The sequence below is a fragment of the Garra rufa genome, chromosome 10, assembly GCF_049309525.1.
Source record: "Garra rufa chromosome 10, GarRuf1.0, whole genome shotgun sequence".
Classification (NCBI taxonomy): Eukaryota; Metazoa; Chordata; class Actinopteri; order Cypriniformes; family Cyprinidae; genus Garra; species Garra rufa.
The window spans coordinates 22,374,341-22,394,188 of NC_133370.1; the positions used below are offsets into that span (position 1 = coordinate 22,374,341).

Genomic DNA, 19,848 nt, shown 5'->3' on the forward strand with positions numbered 1-19,848 from the left:
CATATTGAAAAATACCAACTATATTTTATTTCAGATAAAAACATGGTCTTTGATGATGACTACATACATGTACATGTATTCAAATACACAACTATTTTATACATAGCTACGGCATAATCAAATATTTGAAAAATTCAAAGCTTTAAAGATCTATTCATAAAATCACATCAATGATGTCCAAGATGTAAGAAGTAAACTCTGGTGTGAAAAATTTTGGATTATAGTCATTAAAACATATCAACATATTAACTGTAGCTTTACGGTCGGCTGTTAAAAGCTTTTATTTTAATTAAAGCAGCTACAAAGCTTCATTGTATTGCACTGGAATAATGTGGCATCAGCTTTGTTAATGACACAGGTAAAACAGGTATTTACAATCACATGATTACAATACATTACAGCTTTTTCACTTATCTAAACATTAACATGACTGGTGATCAGTGTATTGTATAGTTTGCAGTCTTGAATCGTTCGTGATTGTCGATGACGTTTCCGATGACGTTGTGTCCGTCACACACGTGGCTTCTCTGGGCAAAGCGATCATTCCTGCTTTGTGAGAGGATACCATGACAGAAGGCTTCTGAACTGTTTCTGTGATTGTCTCTTCATTCACAACAGGTGCTATAAAACTGGAACTTTGGCTGTGAGTAATGGGGGGAAAAGCCTCAATGAATTATATTAACTCAAGCAGATCATTTTCTACACAAAGAAATTAAAAATATACACTTCCAGTCAAAAGTTTTTGGACAGTAAGATTTTCAATGTCTTCTGCTCACCAAGCCTACATTTATTTGATCCAAAGTACAGTAAAAAAAAAGTAAATTTTTACTATTTAAAATAACTGTTTTCTATTTAAATATACAGTATTTTAACTTATTCCTTATTCCCTTTCAAAGCTGAATTTTGGGCATCATTACTCCAGTCACATGATCTATCAGAAATCATCCTAATATTTCAATTTGCTGCACAAAAAAACACTTTACTATTATGTTGAAAACAGCTAAGTAGAATTTTCTTTAGGTTTCTGTGATAAATAGAAAGTTCAGAAGAACAGCATTTATCTGAAATATTTTTTTTTGTAACATTATAAATTGCATTGCTTTTTATCATTTTATCATCACTTTTGATCAATTTAAAGCATCCTTGCGAAATAAAAGTATTAATTTCTATAATTAAAAATATATTTTTTTATTAAATTCAATTAATAAATGCAATTATATTGACTCAAAGCTTTTGAATGGTATAGTGTTTTAAATATTAACAATAATAATAATAAATGTTTCTTGAACAGCAAATCAGCATATTAGAATGATTTCTGAAGAATCATGTGACACTGAAGACTGGAGTAATGATGCTGAAAATTTAGCTTTGATCATGGCAATAATACAATTTTTATATACATTCAAATAGAAAGGTTATTTTAAATAGTAAAAATATTTGACAATATCACTGTATTTTGGATCAAATAAATGCAGGCTTGGTGAGCAGATGAGATGTCTTTGAAAATCTTACTGTCCAAAAACTGGTAGTGTATGCAAGAAACAATTGTAACTTACATTCATTAGTTCGTTCACAAATGAAACCAATGCGTTCTGTGCAGAAAAAGTCGTTCCAACTGGCCTCATGTATTAACCCGGCACAGTCCTCCCCAGCCTCATGACCATGGCTCCAGTTATCAGGCTGTCCAGGCTTCCATTTCCTTTCAATTCAAATCAGACAAGACTAATGGGGAATGTTTCCTTGCACTGCCATCTCCTCACATTACTGAGGATCCTCAAGATAATAGAGCAACTTGATAAACATTACAGATTTTGTACATTTATATGCCCTGGATCAACAGTGATAGAGTTAATGGCTATTTTCTTTTAGTTATTGACTCACGTATAGCTGGGCAAAGTCCCGTCCACCCATCTCCAGATGTTTTCATCAACGCTGTCAGTGAGGCCCAGCCAAAAGTAGCCCTTTCCAGAAATCTGCCTCTTTATCCATAGCTAGTAGGTAGATAATAAAGTAGACATTGTGTACCATTTATAAAGTAATGTTAGGTTTAAGAGTTCAAGACTGTAAGCTGTTTTAATATAGTTAAAGGGATAGTTCTCCCAAAAATGAAGGTTCTGTCATTAAAGGAGAAGTCCGGTGTGATTTTGACCTAAAGTGTATTGAATCATGATACCGAGTGTGAACGTACCTTGCATATCTCATCTCGGTTTGTGTCCACTGCAGTCCGAAATCTGGGGTCAGTTAGCCGATGCTCACAACAGGTTGTCAATGAGAGTCAATAGGGCATCGAAGTAGCCATGTAAATAAATCACTGTTTTACGCCATTTACGAGGCACAAAGTAGCTCCACACTTCATTGGTAGACTTCCAAGGGCCCTGACATTTAAAACGAGACATTGAGAACTCAGAAAAAGCACCGGTAGTTTATTTACAAGAAGACTTATACAGACAGTACCTGGAAGAGAAAATCCAGTCGCCGCCATCTTGAACTTAGTCACGATAAGTCGAGTGTCGAGCACCAAGGAATTTATCAGGTTATCAACTTGTCAGGTTGTAGTTTCCTTCGTGCTCGACACTCGACTTATCGTGACTAAATTTAAGATGGCGGCGACCGGTCTGTTCCTGGTGGAAAATGTCTGTATAAATCTACTTGTAAATAAACTACCGGTGCTTTTTCTGAGTTCTCAATGTCTCGTTTTAAATGTCAGGGCCCTTGGAAGTCTACCAATGAAGTGTGGAGCTACTTTGTGCCTCGTAAATGGCGTAAAACATGGCTTCTCCGATGCCCGATTCACTCTCATTGACAACCTGTTGTGAGCATCGGCTAACTGACCACAGATTTCGGACTGCAGGACACAAACCGAGATGAGATATGCAAGGTACGTTCACACTCGGTATCATGATTCAATACACTTTAGGTCAATATCACACCGGAGTTCTCCTTTAATTACTCACCCTCATGCTGTTCCAACCCATAAGATCAATATTCCTATATCATCCCTGCGTAGACAGCAAAGCAACTGACATGTTCAAGGCCCAGAAAGGTAGTAAAGACATCGTCAAAATAGTCTATGTGACATCAGTGGTTCCACTTTAACGTGGTAGTTGCGTTGCTGTCTATGCAGGGACAGAAAGCTCTTGGATTTCATCACAAATATCCTAATTTGTGTTCTGAAGATATAATTCTTACGGGTTTTGGAACAACACGAGGGTGAGTAATTAATGACAAAATGTTCATTTTTGGATGAACCATCCCTTTAAAGGAGAAGTTCATGTCTTTCTTTCATCAGACGTAAAGAAATTATGTTTTTTGAGGAATATATTTCAGGATTTTTCTCCATATAGTGGACTTCTATGGTGCCCCGAGTTTGATCTTTCAAAAATGCAGTTTAAATGCGGCTTCAAGCGATCCCAAATGCGGTTGTAAACAATCCCAGCCAAGGAAGAAGGGTCTTATCTAACAAAATGATCGTGTTTTTTTTTTTTTTTTTCAATTTATATACTTTTCAACCTCAAATGCGCATCTTGTCTTGCTCTGCCTGCACTGTTTTTTCTGGTTCAGGACAGTTAGGGTAGGTCGAAAAACTCCCATCTCATTTTCTCCCTCAACTTCAAAATCGTCATCACTGTATTACCTTTTTTTTGTTAACGGTGTTTAATCTTCTTTGCATGTTCGCTTTGCAAACACTGGGTCGGTACTCCTGCAGCGATGTTGGATGATTTTGAAATGATTTTTGAAGTTGAGGGAGAAAATAAGATGGGAGTATTTCGACATACCCTAACTGCCTTGAATTGGAAAAAACAGAGTTCAGGCAGAGCAAGACAAGAGGAGCATTTGAGGTTAAAAAGTATTTAAATTGAAAAAAAAAAAAAAAATTTCCGCTAGATAAGACCCATTTTTCTTGACTGGAACCATTTGCAACTGCATTTGGAATCGTTTGAAGCAGCATTTAAACTGCATTTTGAAAGAAACTCGAGGCACCATAGAAGTCCACTATTTGAATAAAAAATTTGTTTTTCGCAAAAAACAACTTCTTTACGGCTGAAGAAAGAAAGACATGAACATCTTAGCTGACAAGAGGGTGAGTACATTATCTGTACATTTTTGTTCTGGAAGTAAACTTCTCCTTTAAGATGTACTTTATATTTGTGAAAAGTATCCTGGATTTACCTGCTCATCTTCATCATTGATAATCAGCATAGTTGAACTCTTGTTGCTGCATCTTTCCTTCGTTTCATCAAAGTTCAGACTCTCTGTTGAGAAGTAGTAACATTTGTCTCTGAAGCTCTTCCACTGAGGTGGACACCCTTAGATAAAAAAAAAAAAAAAAAATATTATCACATCTTCACTTTTGCTTAAAAATAACATTTATGAGACTGGTTTTACAATTCACTCTCAACAATTCAATTCTCTACAATTAAATTTTTCAAGCTGTAAAAAAAAGAAACATTAAACTATGGTTTGTGGGATTTTGACAACTTTTAACTTTTATACAAATTAACAAAATACATCTTGAAGTATCAAATATTTTGAGATCCTTATTTGATATAAAACAACATATCTGTATTACATAAAAAACATGTTTTAAAATTCTATATACTATATTCTATATTCGATATACTATATTCTATAAATTCTATCTTATTTTCTCCTCCAACTTCAAAATCGTCCAGCATTGTTGTTTTTTTTTTCTTTTTTTTAAAAAAGGGCATTTGACTTTCTTTGCACATTGACTTTGTAAACACTGGGTGAGTACTTCCGCCTACGTCACGCGTGACCTTTTACCAACATGAAATACTTTCTAGTTTTAGAAAATCGTTTCACTAGATGAGACCCTTATTACTCGGCTGGGATCGAGCAGGGCCCTTTAAAGCTGCATTAAAACTGCAATTTAGACTTCCAACCCATTGGCCACCATTGAAGTCCACTATATGAAGAAAAATCCGAGAATGTTTTCCTCAAACATTTCCCAAAATTTATTTTCGATTGAAGAAAGAAAGACATGAACATCGTGGATGACATGGGGATTAGTAAATTATGTGAGTATGAGAAAAGGTAGTACCTGGTGTACTTGTAGGAGGTGGCGCTACTTGGCGGTTGACGAAGCCTTGTGGATCTACCGGGGGCACAACCACTGGTGCAGGAAGTCCTGGCAATCCAGGAGGTCCAGGTGGGCCAATAGGGCCAACAGGCCCACGAGGTCCTTCCAGTCCTGAAGGCCCAGCTGGTCCTCTGAGTCCTTGTGGCCCTTGTGGCCCTTGAGGACCTGGCTGACCATCTCTTCCAGGTAGACCAGGTATACCAGGGTCACCTTTCTCTCCTGAAGGCCCCGCCCTGCCTCCTGATCCTCGTGAACCCTTTGGCCCAGGGCTTCCTCTTGATCCAGGTGGGCCTTTCATCCCTGGTACACCAGGAGGCCCTGTTGGACCCTTTTCTCCTTTAGGCCCAGCAACACCAGGTGCTCCTTTTTCACCATTTTCACCCTTCTGGCCAGTTTTGCCAGGTGGGCCCTGGGACCCCTTGTCTCCCCTTGGACCTCTTGGACCAGGAGGACCTGACATTATGAAACAAAGAAATTAGCTTTTATTTTAATTGTCTAAAAGCACAAAATGTCTTCTAAATGACTTCTATATGCAAGTTCTGTGTACTAATTGAATTTTAGACTTTTCAAGAAGATCTCTCAAGTATTCAGACTCACTGCACATTCAATAATCTTTTGAAACACTTTATTATTTTTTTTAAAACACCCTATATTTGTACATTTTTATTAAATAAGTAATAAATAAATTATTTAAATTAAGTTGAAACACAGAAATTACTTACTGAAAATAAATAGAAACATATAAATATAAATGATTACCACAATATTAAAATAATAAAAAAAGAAGAAAAATATATATATATATATATATATATATAAAATATATATATTAACAAAAACAAAACATTAAAATAATGTTTTTTTTAAATTACTCAAAAAAAAAAACAACAACATTATTTTGAAACCAAAATTATTAACTGGAAATAAATAGAAACTAAAACCTAAATAGTGAAATAAATAAATATATGTCAAAAGCACATACAATTTCTAAAATTTAAACTAAGTTTAAAATGAAAACAGAAAATACACACATAAAAGCTAAAAACTAAAATAGTATAAATAATACTAAAATAACACTACGTGCTATAAATATGATTTAAAATATAAAATACAAATGATTATCAGAATGTTAAAAAATTAATAAAATATATATTTAAAATAATAAAAAACATTAAATAATACTTTTAAAAACTTTATTAGTTTTTAATCATTTTTAAAATAGTTCATTATTATTATTGAGGTCTTCGATTTAGTTACTACATATTAACTGAATTAAAGCTTAAATATAAATACTAGATGAAAAACCTAATACAAAATGTTTCCTTGGCAACTAATTTAAGTTAAACCTAAGTTAGAAATAAGTTATATGATTAAAAAAAATTAAATAAAATTACCAACTGGAAATAAATAGAAACTAAAACCTAAATAGTAAAATAAATAAATAAATGCATACAAATGTCAAAAGCACATAAAATTTCTAAAAGTAAAAACTAAGTTTAATATGAATAGCTAAAACCTAAAACAGATTATAACTAATATTAAAATAACACTACTTGCTATAAATATGAACAAAAATTAAAAATAGAAATGATTAAATTATGTATACCAACAGATTTTTAAAAAATAAATGTCTATATTTTAATCAATAGAGGCCTAGCCTCATATCTTACCCTGAAGGATGGTGAAATTCGTGATGAGCTGTGAGTGTTTGCTATCGACCAGTTTCATTTCCTCCATGACTATGGAGAGGCTGCTGACCTCTTTGTCGAGCCTGGTGGCGAGTTCTTCCTGCTGGGTTTTGAGCTCCGTGTTGTCAGCTCTGGTTTCTGCCACACTGCTGTTCAGCCCCAGCAGGAGGTCCGAGTGCCGGGCCACCGTCTCGGAGCAGGTGCGAAGACCATTCAGGTCCACGCTGATCACTCCGAGCAGCTGCGTGGCAAAGCTTACATTCCCAGTTATACGGTCCATTTCCCCCTCGTTGTGGTCAAGACGTGTCTCTAGTGCATCGAACTTCATGGAAGTGGCATTGTCGTGGTCTCGCTGCTGGTCCATGAGCTCACGCAGGCTCTGGTCGTGACTGTCCGCGATGGCCGAGGCATTCTGCACCTGCTCTGAGAGCGAGTTCAACTGAGAGGTCACGTCCTCCAGAGCGTCACTGTTAGAGCGAGTCAGCACAGAATTGTTAGCAGCTAAGGCCTGAAGGTTCTGGACCTTCTCCCTCAGCCAGTCGGCATCTGCTTTGGTCTGCCGAGCCACCTGCTGAAGGCTCTGGTAGTCGTTCTTAAGCTTCTGGACAGCCTGGCTAGTGTCCTCCACCGACCTTTGGAGGGAGCTGATGAGGTTCCTCTGCTGGGTCTGGGTGAAGTTCAGCGTGCTGATGCTGTGGGTGTTTCGGCCCTGTTCGCCCGCCTGCACGTGAAGATCGGTTTGGAGCCGGGCCGTGTCCGTCTTGAGTCCGTCAATCAGGCCGCTGTATGAGTTTAAGGTGCGGTTTACTTTGCTAATGACATTGGCATTGCTTTCCAACAGGTCTCGCAGTGAGTGATGTCCACTCTGCATGTCCTCACCCGCTAGCCGTAGCTCTTCGAGCACAGCTCTGTTGTTAGAGGCCTTCACAGCAACGTCACTGAGCTGCTTCTGCAAGGTCTGAATTTCCAACTTGAATGAGAGGAGTTCACTGGTGGCGTTTTCTGACTTCTCTCCAGTTTGATCATCTGCACATCAATTTGAGAAGTTTATTAAGGGGAAAAAATTTAGAGTCAATTATGTTTAACACTGTCCATTATAAATATATATAAATGCATATAAATACAAATATAAACAGAAAACTGAATGATTTATTTAATGGCTCATATTTAATGACTTGTAATTCAATAAAAAGTTATAACATTTTACTTACACCTTGATTTATAACAATAACAATATCTATCTATCATCTATCTATATAAATGTCACACCATAGTATTTTACTACTTTTACTATAAAGTGACATAAAAAGGTGCAATGGTTTTAAGTCAGTAATTTATATCTTTTGCTGTAGTGTGTCAGTAGGAAATATCAGTTTACATTAACAAATATTCATTTTGCCATTAATTGTAATAATCCAGTGAGATTTTTGTTTGCACAAGGAGTCACTGCCACAGTTCTTCTGGATTTAGTCTGTCTCAGTTTGTTGTGTTTCTTCATGTCATTCCAGACAGACTGGGTGATGATGAGATCAGATTAGATGAGATCAGACTAGCTGTTATCAGACTCCTTGTGCAAACAAAAATCTGTGGATTTGTACAATTAATGGCAAAATTAATGTTTGGAAATGCAAACTGATATTTCCTACTGACACACAACAGCAAAAGATAGAAATAACTGATTTAAAACCATTTTTGTTAGTAAAAATACTAGTGGGCTAAGACTTTTGCACAGTACTGTATATATATATATATATATATATATATATATATATATACACAGTATATATAAGGTATAATTGACGACGGGGCGTATAATTCTTACAAAATAAAGGCACACCCGAGGTGGTGATGTGGCCACAATGTGAAGCGGAGAATTTTCGTAGAATTCTACGGACCGAAGTCAATTATTCCGCTTATACTACGGTCACCACACCTCAAGACATCGATCAGATGATATATTTCAAGACATTCATTAATAGGATTAATTTCTTACGCAGCTCATCCAACCCTTCGTTGCTAGTGTCAAATCGTCATTTTAGACCTAGTAACGACGCTTGAGCCGCTGATAGCAAAAATATAAAAATATATATATATATGTGTGTGTGTGTGTGTGTGTGTGTGTGTATAATGAAGTGGTAATCAGGAATAATTATATAACTGTTATATATATAATTATATAACCTGAATATATACATTTATTTACTAAAAAGTATAGTGAAGTCAGAACATATAGAAACAAATCAGAATATTTATTTATAAATAAGATAAAATCCTTAATATATAAATCATGAGTATATAGAAGAAAATATATAGTCTGAATATATTTACTTCTGTATATTCAGACTATATATTCTGATTTACATTTATATATTCAGATTTCTAAAAAGTATATTTGATTTACTTCTATATATTCACAATTTTCTATATATTTATATTTTCTATATATATTCTATATATTCACAATTTACATTTTATATATTCAGATTCACATTTATATATTCAGATTTCTAAAATTTTTTAGATTTACACAACCAGTCAAAAGTTTTTGATTTTTAATGTTTTTTTAAGAAGTCTCTTCTGCTCACCAAACCTACATTTATTTGATCCAAATTTTTGTTATCGAAAATAACTGTTTTCTATTTGAATATATTTTAAAATGTAATTTATTCCTGTGATCAAAGCTATATTTTCATTACTCCAGTCTTCACTGTCACACGATCCTTCAAAAATCATTCTAATATGCTGATTTGTTATTATTATTAATATTTAAAACAGTTGAGTACATTTTGTTCAGGATATTTCGATGAATAGAAAGATCGAAAGATCAGCATTTATCTGAAATTAAAAGCTTTAGTAACAATATGCACATTCAAAACTTGTAGTCAGTATATTTTTTTTGAACAGCAAATTAGAATATCAGAATGATTTCTGAAGGATCATGTGACTGGAGTAATGAAGCTCAAAATTCAGCTTTGAAATCACAGGAATAAATTACATCCTAAAATATATTTAAATACAAAACAGTTATTTTAAATAGTAAAAATATTTCATAAATTCTACTGCTTTTTCTGTACTTTGGATCAAATAAATGCAGGCTTGGTAAGCAGAAGAGACTTAAAAATCTTACTGTTCAAAAACTTTTGACTGGTAGTGTAGTTTTATATATTGACAATTTACATTTATATATATTGCAACATCTCAGATCAGAACTTACCAAGTTTCTTGAGGTCTGTCTCTACAGCCATGATTTTCCCTCCATAATTCTCCATACCCACTGTTACATTATCCATCCTTTGGACCACTGCAAACAGACATTATAAATGCCAGTCAGACTTTGCCTGTACTATGGACTACAAATATACTATAAGTTCATGAGTCAAGAGGCTGCTCGAAACAAATCTTCCAGGCACAGTGAAGAAACACTGATTGTTTTAACCTGTGTGTACATGATATTTTTCACTTGCACATGCATAAAAATACAACATACATTCCACACACACAGTCATGCAGGAAATACATGACACTTCATTTCCTCTGGAATTTGGAATGGATCCTGAGGAGTCTCTATCAGAGCATCTCCTGAGCCTTTCTAGTGATTCCCAGCAGTCCTGCTGGCACCACTATAGCAATTAAAGGACAGATTTTGGTCTCATCCCTGATTTGTACAATAATGAAACCCTAGTTTAACATGCCTAAGGGCTAAAATGTTAATATAACCTGCCATAACCATGGTCATTTATGTACTTATACAATATTGTGTTTTCTACAGTCTAAGGCTATGTGTTCATGTGCACCACTAGAGGGCGCTATCACTATACAGGCTCTTTTGGTAAGCAGCATATGATTAAAATACCAACTGTCACATTTGTCTTTTTTTTTTTTTTTTTGAGCAGTCAGAAGGTGATCTTAAAAGGCTGACAAAGTCCTGTAATGGCCCTGAATCCCCCTCTTGTTCCCAGTGTTTATCCCATTGAATGTCTCACTGGCGGTCAAACATGAATGAAAAATAAAGTCATCATCTTTGCTCTCCAGTGTATTTGTTCTCACTGTTTTTTAACTCAAGTTTCATTCAGACACGCAGCACTCGGCAATTCGCTGCCAGCAAACTCAAACACATCAAAGATCCTGGGTGTTAGCATTCCTGACTGCGCTTGTGTAACCAAACACAAAACAAATATATGCTGTAGGGGAAAAACAAAACACGGAGGTCCATTTCAAAGGCTTGTTGGTCATTTTCACACTGGGAGTCTGTCAGCAGGAGGTCAATGCTGCCAGTTCCTCCTCTCAGTCTCCTGCCCTCCCTCTCCAACACTCTCCTTTCTTTTCTATTTTCCTGTATAAGCCATGTTATTTTTGAATGGAGTTTAGTGGAATGGTTCTTTTAGCTGACAGAATGACTGACTCAATATATGCATCCAAAGACCATTGAGACACTCACTGGAATAAATCTGAACATACAGTTTAGAAGTGATGCAGAATAACAAAGTCCCTGTCAATCAACCTGTGGGTTTTGGGACAGCAAATTGCTGCTAAGGCATAAAATCTCCTCTGGAGCAGGTTTGTAGTGAAACTCGCTGCTTTACATGATCTTCTCATCTGGTTGGCATTAGGGCTTCAGAGAACCAGAAGAGACATATGGACTCAATGGAGATGTGAATCTGGACAATCAGATCACATTCATTTAAAGGTAAATAAGCAAGAACACTACCTATCATCTGATTTTTGTTAGTGTTTTCTTTGATGTATTACATAATATTGTTATCTCTTTTCTTCTCAGTAAATATTTGATTGCAAAAAATGTATACATTTAATCAGTTACTCATTAGCACATAAATGAATAAGCTTTAAAAAACCAAACTATGTTCAAAAGCTACTCAAATGCCTCTAATTTACCATTGCCTTTTGGAAGACAACAGCGTGCATTATCTTATCCTGGTTTTTGGCGGCAGACAAAATAAACTGCGATGCTCTGTTTTACAGCGCTCATGGCTTTCCCAGCTAATACAGAAAACAGATTTCACTGTGATAGTCCGGTTGACAATATTTGGAAAATCTTGTTTCTACAGTGCAATATGGTTGCCTTATGTCAGGACAAATAATAAAGTGAGCCAAAGTTCAAAACTGAACTGGAGAAATTATGGTGAATGTTCAATTGTGGCACATTCTTGATACATTTTATCTGGATGAGATATAAACCCAGTGAACCTAGATTTTCCAGGTTTCTGGTCTACACAAGAGACAGTAGGAATTGTCTGTAGATTTGCACTCTTCATAGCAGGGTGAAAATGGATGAGCGTGAGAGTGTGATCTTTAAAGACCATGTCAGGAGAATTTCCTACCTTTATATCCCAGCACAGCCACAGCTATGGTGAGCAGCGCACAAAGTACATACAGAAGAGCGATCGCCACCCTCAGGGCCCAGTCATTTTTACATTTAGTGCATTCACTTCCTTCTTGGATACCTGCAACAGAAAAAAACATTGCATGAAAATATGAAAATGCTTTTCAGCGTGATCAAAAGTTTACATACACCTTGCAGAATCTGCAAAATGTTAATTGCTTTACCAAAATAAGAGGGATTATACAAAATGCATGTTATTTTTTTATTTAGTACTGACCTGAATAAGATATTTCACATAAAATATGTTTACATATAGTCCACAAGAGAAAATAATAGTTGCATTTATAAAAATGACCCCGTTCAAAATCAAATACACTTGATTCTTAATACTGTGTTGTTACCTGAATGATCCACAGCTGTGTTTTCCTGCAAGTCACACAAATTCTTTGGTTTTTCAGCATTTTTTTGTGTGTTTCCAACAGTGACTATATGATTTTGAGATCCATCTTTTCACACTGAGGAAAACTGAGAGACATATATGGAACTATTACAGAAGGCTCAAACACTCACTGATGCTTCAGAAGGAAACACGATGCATTAAGAGCCAAGGGCGTAAACTTTCAGAATAAAAATGTGTAAATTTTTCTTATTTTCCCTAAATATCATATTTTTTCATTTAATACTGCCCTTCAGAAGCTACAGAAGATACTTACATGCATCCCAGAAGACGAAATAAGCAAAATTTACCCTGAACTTCAAATCCCAAAAGTTTTCACCCCCCGGGGTCTTAATGCATTGGGTTTCCTTCTGGAGCATCAGAGAGCGTTTGAACCTTCTGTAGTAGTTGCATATGAGTCCCTCAGTTGTCCTCAGTGTGAAAATATGGATTTCAAAATCATACATTCATTGTTGGAAAGGGTTCAAATACACAAAAATGCTGAAAAACCAAATAATTTGTGGGACCTGAAAGATTTTATTGAAGAACAGCAGGCAGTTTAAGGGATAAAAAAAATCAGGAAATTGCCATTGGTTCACATGATGTGAGTAATTAATGACAGAATTTTCATTTTTGGGTGAACTATCCCTTTAAATACTGACAGGAAAAATCAAGAGTTCCTTAATAGTTCACAAAAAAATTGAAAGTTATTCATTTTAAAAAAAATATTTTGAAGAATGTCTGAGTCTCTGTGTTTTTTGGACTCCATTGACTTTTATTGTATGGATAAAAACATATGCTATCTTCTTTTGTGTTCCACAGAAAAACAAAGACACTTTTTGTGATCTATTCTTTTAACCTTTATCTTTTTAAAATTATTTGAAAAGGGTTTTCTATTCATTATGTCTGAGATGCTGACCTATAGTTTTAATTGAAGCTTTAGACCGAATTGTCTAAACTAAACTGTCCGGAGAACTGTCATAACAAAACATCTGAAACCCCGTCAGGAAATTCCTTTAAGACAAAACCGAAAGTCTAAGGAACAAACAACTATTTCAGCAATTTTACGCAAAGCAGCTTTAGAGATCACAGTGTTTCACCACATGATGGTGGAAGCGAATAAATACCCTTCTGTTTGTTTTCATGAGCCAAGCTGAAACTACACCACCAGGGCTTACTGTGGCCAGAAACCAAGTGTCATGCTTGTCTTAAAGTCCCCCTGAAATCAAAATTAAAGTTTTTTGGATTTTAGTATAAATATATTAGCCTTAAGATTATCTATAAGCTAGTGTGCTTCAAAACAACAACAAAATTCACGTTTACAAGATATGGGCATTCAAAACTTACAGTCTCGTCACTTCCGCCGATACGAATCAACAATTTTGATGATATCACTGTGCACTTCAGCTTCTCATCAAACATTCTGTCCAATCAAATGCTCTCTAGAGTCCGTAGTGTCCCGCCCCCTACACTGAGACGCAATAACATATGCGCTCATATGTGCGATCGGCATGTATTAAACTACACAGCCTCAGCATGATTATGATCACTATTTTGTTTTTAGCAAGAGTTTCATATTGAATCTGTGGGGTAATTTATTAGTCTGTGGCTGTCATAAGCTACAAATGTGGCTTTACTGAGCTTAACGGCTCTGGCCCGAGCAAATATAAATGGAACGCTATTGGCTATTCAAAATTAGTGGGCGGGGCTGGGCGATATGTGTTTGTTTCAGTTAAAAGTACGTCACCACATAGAATAACGCTGCATGTTTCAAGGCACTTCAGTGGACCTTTAAATGAGAATGACTGATTTGTGTCAGTCTGGTTCAGATTACCATTAACCATTGTTTTTTCCCTTGATCTAGAAGGAATAAATGGTAACCATAAATAGTGTCACTGTAGGACAAACAGCAAGTTTAAACAGTACTGTGACGTCAAATTCGCCACATGCTCCATGTTTTTGCTGCAGCTAAGAGTAAAGTGGACCCCTGTTGTGTTTAGATTGAGGCTCAGCAAATAAACATGTCCACTATCTCCAGAAAAACTCCAGACATTCCACAACGAGCCTCACATCCTTGTTTGACTTATTAGCATATGGTCGGAGTGGCAGCTATGGCATCCAGGTCAGGCTAAAATGAAAGCCCCATGAGAGATCTGGGGGGTGGGCAGGTCGCTGGGGAGCTTGTCCTTAGACCTAAACATCTGTGTAAACATCAAAAAAGGGCCCTCCGAGCTATGGCCCCGGATGTAGGAGGGGTTTACACTGAGGGTTTGGTGAGGTGGTCTGTGTGGGGGAGATCAGGAGAGGCCTCACTCAACTATAACCAAACCGCACCATGTAAACAAGCAACATCACCACCTCTGGCTATGGGTCACTGGGGTGTGCAGCGGAGAGAGAGAAAAGAAAACAATAAATGCATCACTTCTACATTGCTGTAGAGTGTTTATTGCTGTGTTTCTTTCACCTAGTGAAAACTATTAACTAGAGATGGACAAATTGCTACTGACTTACAGCACAGTACTAACCACAAAGATTTCTCTTCGCATTCCCTTTCACACATGCTTTGAAAATCAGGAGGGAAAAGCTGATTACTCTGAAGAAATACAGATGTGCTCTTTCAGATAGCTGGAATTCCAAGACAGGATGCTTAAGTTTGTACTCTGAAACGAAAGAGGGAAACATGCAAACGCTTTTTATTTACTAACTAGTTTTTATTAGGTTTTTTTTTTTAAAATTCCAAAACGGAACGTCTTTTGTTTCCTCATTAATGGTTCCCGCACATGTTCTCACTTGACTGATAGTTACCTGCAGGAGTTAATTAAAGATGCAAAAACACTATTGCTACATCTACATTGCTAAACAGAAAGTGCATCCAGTATACTCTAACTTCAGAATAAATGTCTCTGCATTGTTTTTTTTTTTTGTGAATCAGTATACATACAGCACAACCAGTGTTGTCCAGATCCAGAACAAATGACTTCAATCAGCCGATTCTTTTAAGTGACTCAAAAGCAAACAGTACAAACAGTGTAGTCCCACTCTCAAACAAATGACTCAAATGAACTAGTTCTTTTAAGTAGGTCAAAAGCATTAAAGTTTAACCAGAGTCATTTTAAATCATTCAAATGACTCTAATGAATTGGTTCTTTAAAGTGAATCAAAAACATATCGCAACCAGTGTCATTCCACTTGCGCGGAAAAAACGCGCTATTCGCGCGTAGTTGAACGCTTGAACATTTGAGTTTACTCGCGCCATTCGCGCGGTAAAATTCGCGTCATTCGCGCGACATTTACTTCACAACAGACGCGAATTTGCGTCATGGGAGGGGCTTCTGCCACTCGTCAGCGGGAAAGTAGTTATAAAATAGGTGAATGAGCTCAATTTGCCAGCTTTAGCTTGCTTGTAGTCTCAATATGTATGTATAGGTCAAATTGAGTAAAGAGCGTTTTTTAAAATTTACCAGATTGTCCGACCTCTTCACTCACTTTCTTCCTAGCAAGATCCTTTTTATTCCTGTTTCTACAAAAGTCCAAATATGTATCGTACAGCTCCGAGTAACCACAGACAGCAACGGTGATTTTGTCCTCCATTGTTGTTTTGGATTTCTGCCTCCGTCACTACTAGAGCAAGCTCCTGATTGGTTAACGCGGCGCGGATTTTTGGCAAAGTTCAGATTTTTGAACTCGCGTTTCGCGAATGGCGCGGCAATCGCTTGAAACGCTCAATGCGCGGCGCTTCATTCGCGCTATTTGCGCGTTTTGCGCCGCAGGATGGCTATTCGCGTCTTTGCATTGACTTAACATGTAAATCACTCGCGCTTGCTGCTTCATTCGCGTCCGGTGTGAACGCACCTTTATGAATCAGTTATTTTAAGTGAATCAAAAGGATACAGTGCAACCAATGTAGTTCCATTCCCAAACAAATGACTCAAATGAACAGGTTCTTTTCAGTGAATCAAAAGCCTACAGAGCAACCAGTGTCATTCTATTCCGCTTAAATGACTCTAATGAATCAGTTCTTTTAAGTGAATCAAAAGGATACAGTGCAACCAATGTAGTTCCATTCTGAAACAATTGACTTTGATGAAATGGTTCTTTTAAGTGAATCAAAAGCCTACAAACCAACCAGTGTCATTCTATTCTGCTTAAATGACTCTAATGAATCAGTTTTTTTTTATTTAAAAGGATACAGCACAACCAATGTAGTTCCACTGCCAAACAAATGACTCAAATGAACAGGTTCTTTTCAGTGAATCAAAAGCCTACAGAGCAACCAGTGTCATTCTATTCCGCTCAAATGACTCTAATGAATCAGTTATTTTAAGTGAATCAAAATTATACAGCGCAACTGATGAAGTTTCATTCCCAAATGACTTAAAATAATTGGTTCTTTTAAGTGAAACAAAAGCATATAGCACAACCAGTGTCATTCCATTTAGCTCAAATGACAATAATGAATCAGCTCTTTTAAGTGAATTACACGCATACAGCGGAAAACAGTGTAGTCCCATTCCCAAAAAAAAATAACTCAAATAAACTAAAGTGAATCAAGAGCATGTAGTGCAACCAGTGACATTCCATTCCATTCAAATGATATTAGTGAATTTGTTCTTTTAAGTGAATCAAAAGCATACAGCACAACCAGTGTAGTCAGATCTTGAACTAACTAAAAAGTCTGTATGAACACATTTTTGTATTTATAGTAAGTACAAATGTTACATGTTTTGTATTTATTATTGAAATTATAAAATCTCATGGACTACAGAACTGCGTTCCTTAAAAGTACAAAAACAATTGCTAACGGAACCTAATCGTTTCCAGAATGGTTCCTTAAAGGAATTTGAATCACAACCTTCATCCTTCTTCATTTCTTGTTCAAATCTCCATTACACTTTCCAACAGATTGTCTATGTGGACCGTACTTGACAACATTATCTATAAACATTGACACACATCCAAACACCCACACATTTAATGTTTGAAAAAAAAAAAAAAAACCTAAAGGGAAAAACAAACTAAGGCTCTGGAATGGATGACCATACCTTGCCCTTTACTACAAGGCTTTAGGGAGGGTCTGGAAAACGGCTAAAGTGTCATTTTCAACAGGCCAGCAGTGACTGGTTCAGGTCCAGGAAATTCCCAAAGAGAAAATAACCAGTCAAACAGTCTAAATGAATTTACAGTAACACACAACAGCCCATACCTACTGTTTGTTAACATACACTGGATGACTGCTGCTCTAGTCAACACTTTACAGTATGCATGCTACAGATCGCATGATGGATCATATTAAAAGCTGAAGAAGGACAGAATATAGAAGTTCTGCTTTAACTCTGTGTGAGATGAGGTTGTTAAGCCATGGCAGGAGATTGAGAGAGAGAGAGAGAGAAACGCTGAGTCCCGCATCCAAGCCTGTGCAACAGCTGTGTTTCATTTGGACTCAGGAAGTCGCTCAAAGAAAATTCCTGTACTTCTCTTTTTTCTCTGTACCTGCTATAAGACCCACTCACACTTGCCCAATGCAATAGAACACACTTGTGATGGAAATTTCCATGGCAACAAAAAGACATTTTTCCACACTACACACAGAAAGCGGTCCATGTTTGAGTTGATTTTTGTTTTGGTACATATATTAAGGGTGATTCTTCAATTAGGACATTTTGCGTCCGCCTGAATGATTTTGCAAAAACAATTATCATAGCTTTAGGGTAAATTAGCTTCCAAATTTCCTTTCATCTCTTTAATTATATTTTCCTAATATTTTAAAAGCACTGAATTGCTAAATATTGCCATAACTTAACTTTTTTGGACCACTACCCAGATTTCTTCTTCAAAATCAGTTAGAAGTTCTACTTGTATCTTCCACACTGTCCATAGAAGCCACAGAGGCCTCAGGCAGCCATAACAAATTTGTTTGCACATTTACTGTGGATGACTGATTCATAATTATGTTTAATTGAGCCTTCCTTAAAGAGAACATATCATGAAAATCGGACTTTTTCAGTGTTTAAATGCTATAATTGGGTCCCTGGTGCATCTGCCAAACCACAAAATGTGAAAAATGACAACCTACTAACTTTGTTTTGGTAAGCATTTCTCTGCAAGCACATGAAAAACAAGCCGCTCAAATTAATGACCCTTAATTTGCACGTTTACACCCACGCTGCTGCCATTTTGTTTTCGCAAGCAACAACGGTGTACCAATTCTAACGCTATGGTTTGAGCAAAGCATGCCAACTGTTTCGTTTTTTGGATCCACAGACGAACACAGAAAACTATTTAGAGCCCCAGCCTCAGAGGTGACAAGAGAGCAGTGGATTTATTGATTTATTTACTGTATATTATGCAGCTGCCACACATATCTAATATAAACATGCAATTTCTTTCCCAACTCTTCACCTTCACAGATGTTTTTAACAAACTTGTGTGTTTGACAGTTTAAGCGCAATAAGACATGAAAGAGAACAACATGAAAGAGAAGAGTTTAGTATTCACATGCTGTATGACAGCCACATTCTGTGTGTGTCCTTCGCATTTGTGCACTCAGGTAAAACGTATATTAGAAGTTTAAACTAATATGGCTTAAAAAGCATTATTTCAGCGTGACAGACATTATAATCAAAACCAGATGTCTTTTGGCAGAGTATCTGAGTTATGAGCTGTAAATGCCGGGACACATCAAGCCAACTTCAAAGAACTAGCAACGATGAAAGCCGATGGTGTTGTTGCCTTTGCGTCTGGACCAAAAAGCTGCAATTGAACACACTGCTCAGACTACAGCTGACTGTAAATTAACACATGCATTCTGTGTCTGCATGAGAAGTTTTATCTGTCTACATCAGCTGCTTTTAATAGTATATATTCGTCATTCAAAAGGAGAAACTGAAACAAGGATATACGGGATAAATGTATATATACAAAATGTAAACAAAGCAGTGCTTACTTAATATGTTGAATATCAGTTATGTTGATAACTTTCTTAATTTTAAGTGGTTTGTGTTGTTATGAGAATATTCACATATCGGAATGCTTGGGTAAGGTCACATGACAGCCTTCGGTTTGTGCCACCTTTATTTACTTGATCGTTTTATTCTCTTTCGTTTTAATTCTCGCGCATTGACTCATTCGCTAAACTGAACATCCAACTAGAGCTCTCACTAGCGCCAAGGGCCCCAAAAGAAGCGGAAGCAGTCAACTGTGGCATAGTAAGTTACTTTTACATGCACACATGCACACACGCACACACGCACACACACAAATGCACGCATCTGTCAGTTCCTGA

At 36.5% G+C, this 19,848-nt stretch overlaps 1 protein-coding gene across 1 annotated transcript in view; it reads right to left on the reverse strand.

Annotated features, from left to right (window-relative positions):
* Positions 1–4: 4 nt before the first annotated feature.
* The window catches only part of colec12 (collectin sub-family member 12), a 47,457-nt gene continuing 27,613 nt past the window's right edge, over positions 5–19,848 (reverse strand). Inside the window, exons 3-10 of the mRNA XM_073848260.1 lie at positions 12,129–12,251; positions 10,004–10,090; positions 6,772–7,815; positions 5,063–5,554; positions 4,171–4,307; positions 1,882–1,991; positions 1,557–1,699; positions 5–641 (exon numbers count right to left, since the gene is read on the reverse strand). Coding sequence (XP_073704361.1) covers positions 622–641; positions 1,557–1,699; positions 1,882–1,991; positions 4,171–4,307; positions 5,063–5,554; positions 6,772–7,815; positions 10,004–10,090; positions 12,129–12,251 — 2,156 coding nt within the window. The 3' untranslated portion in view covers positions 5–621. The remainder of the gene's footprint in view (positions 642–1,556; positions 1,700–1,881; positions 1,992–4,170; positions 4,308–5,062; positions 5,555–6,771; positions 7,816–10,003; positions 10,091–12,128; positions 12,252–19,848) is intronic.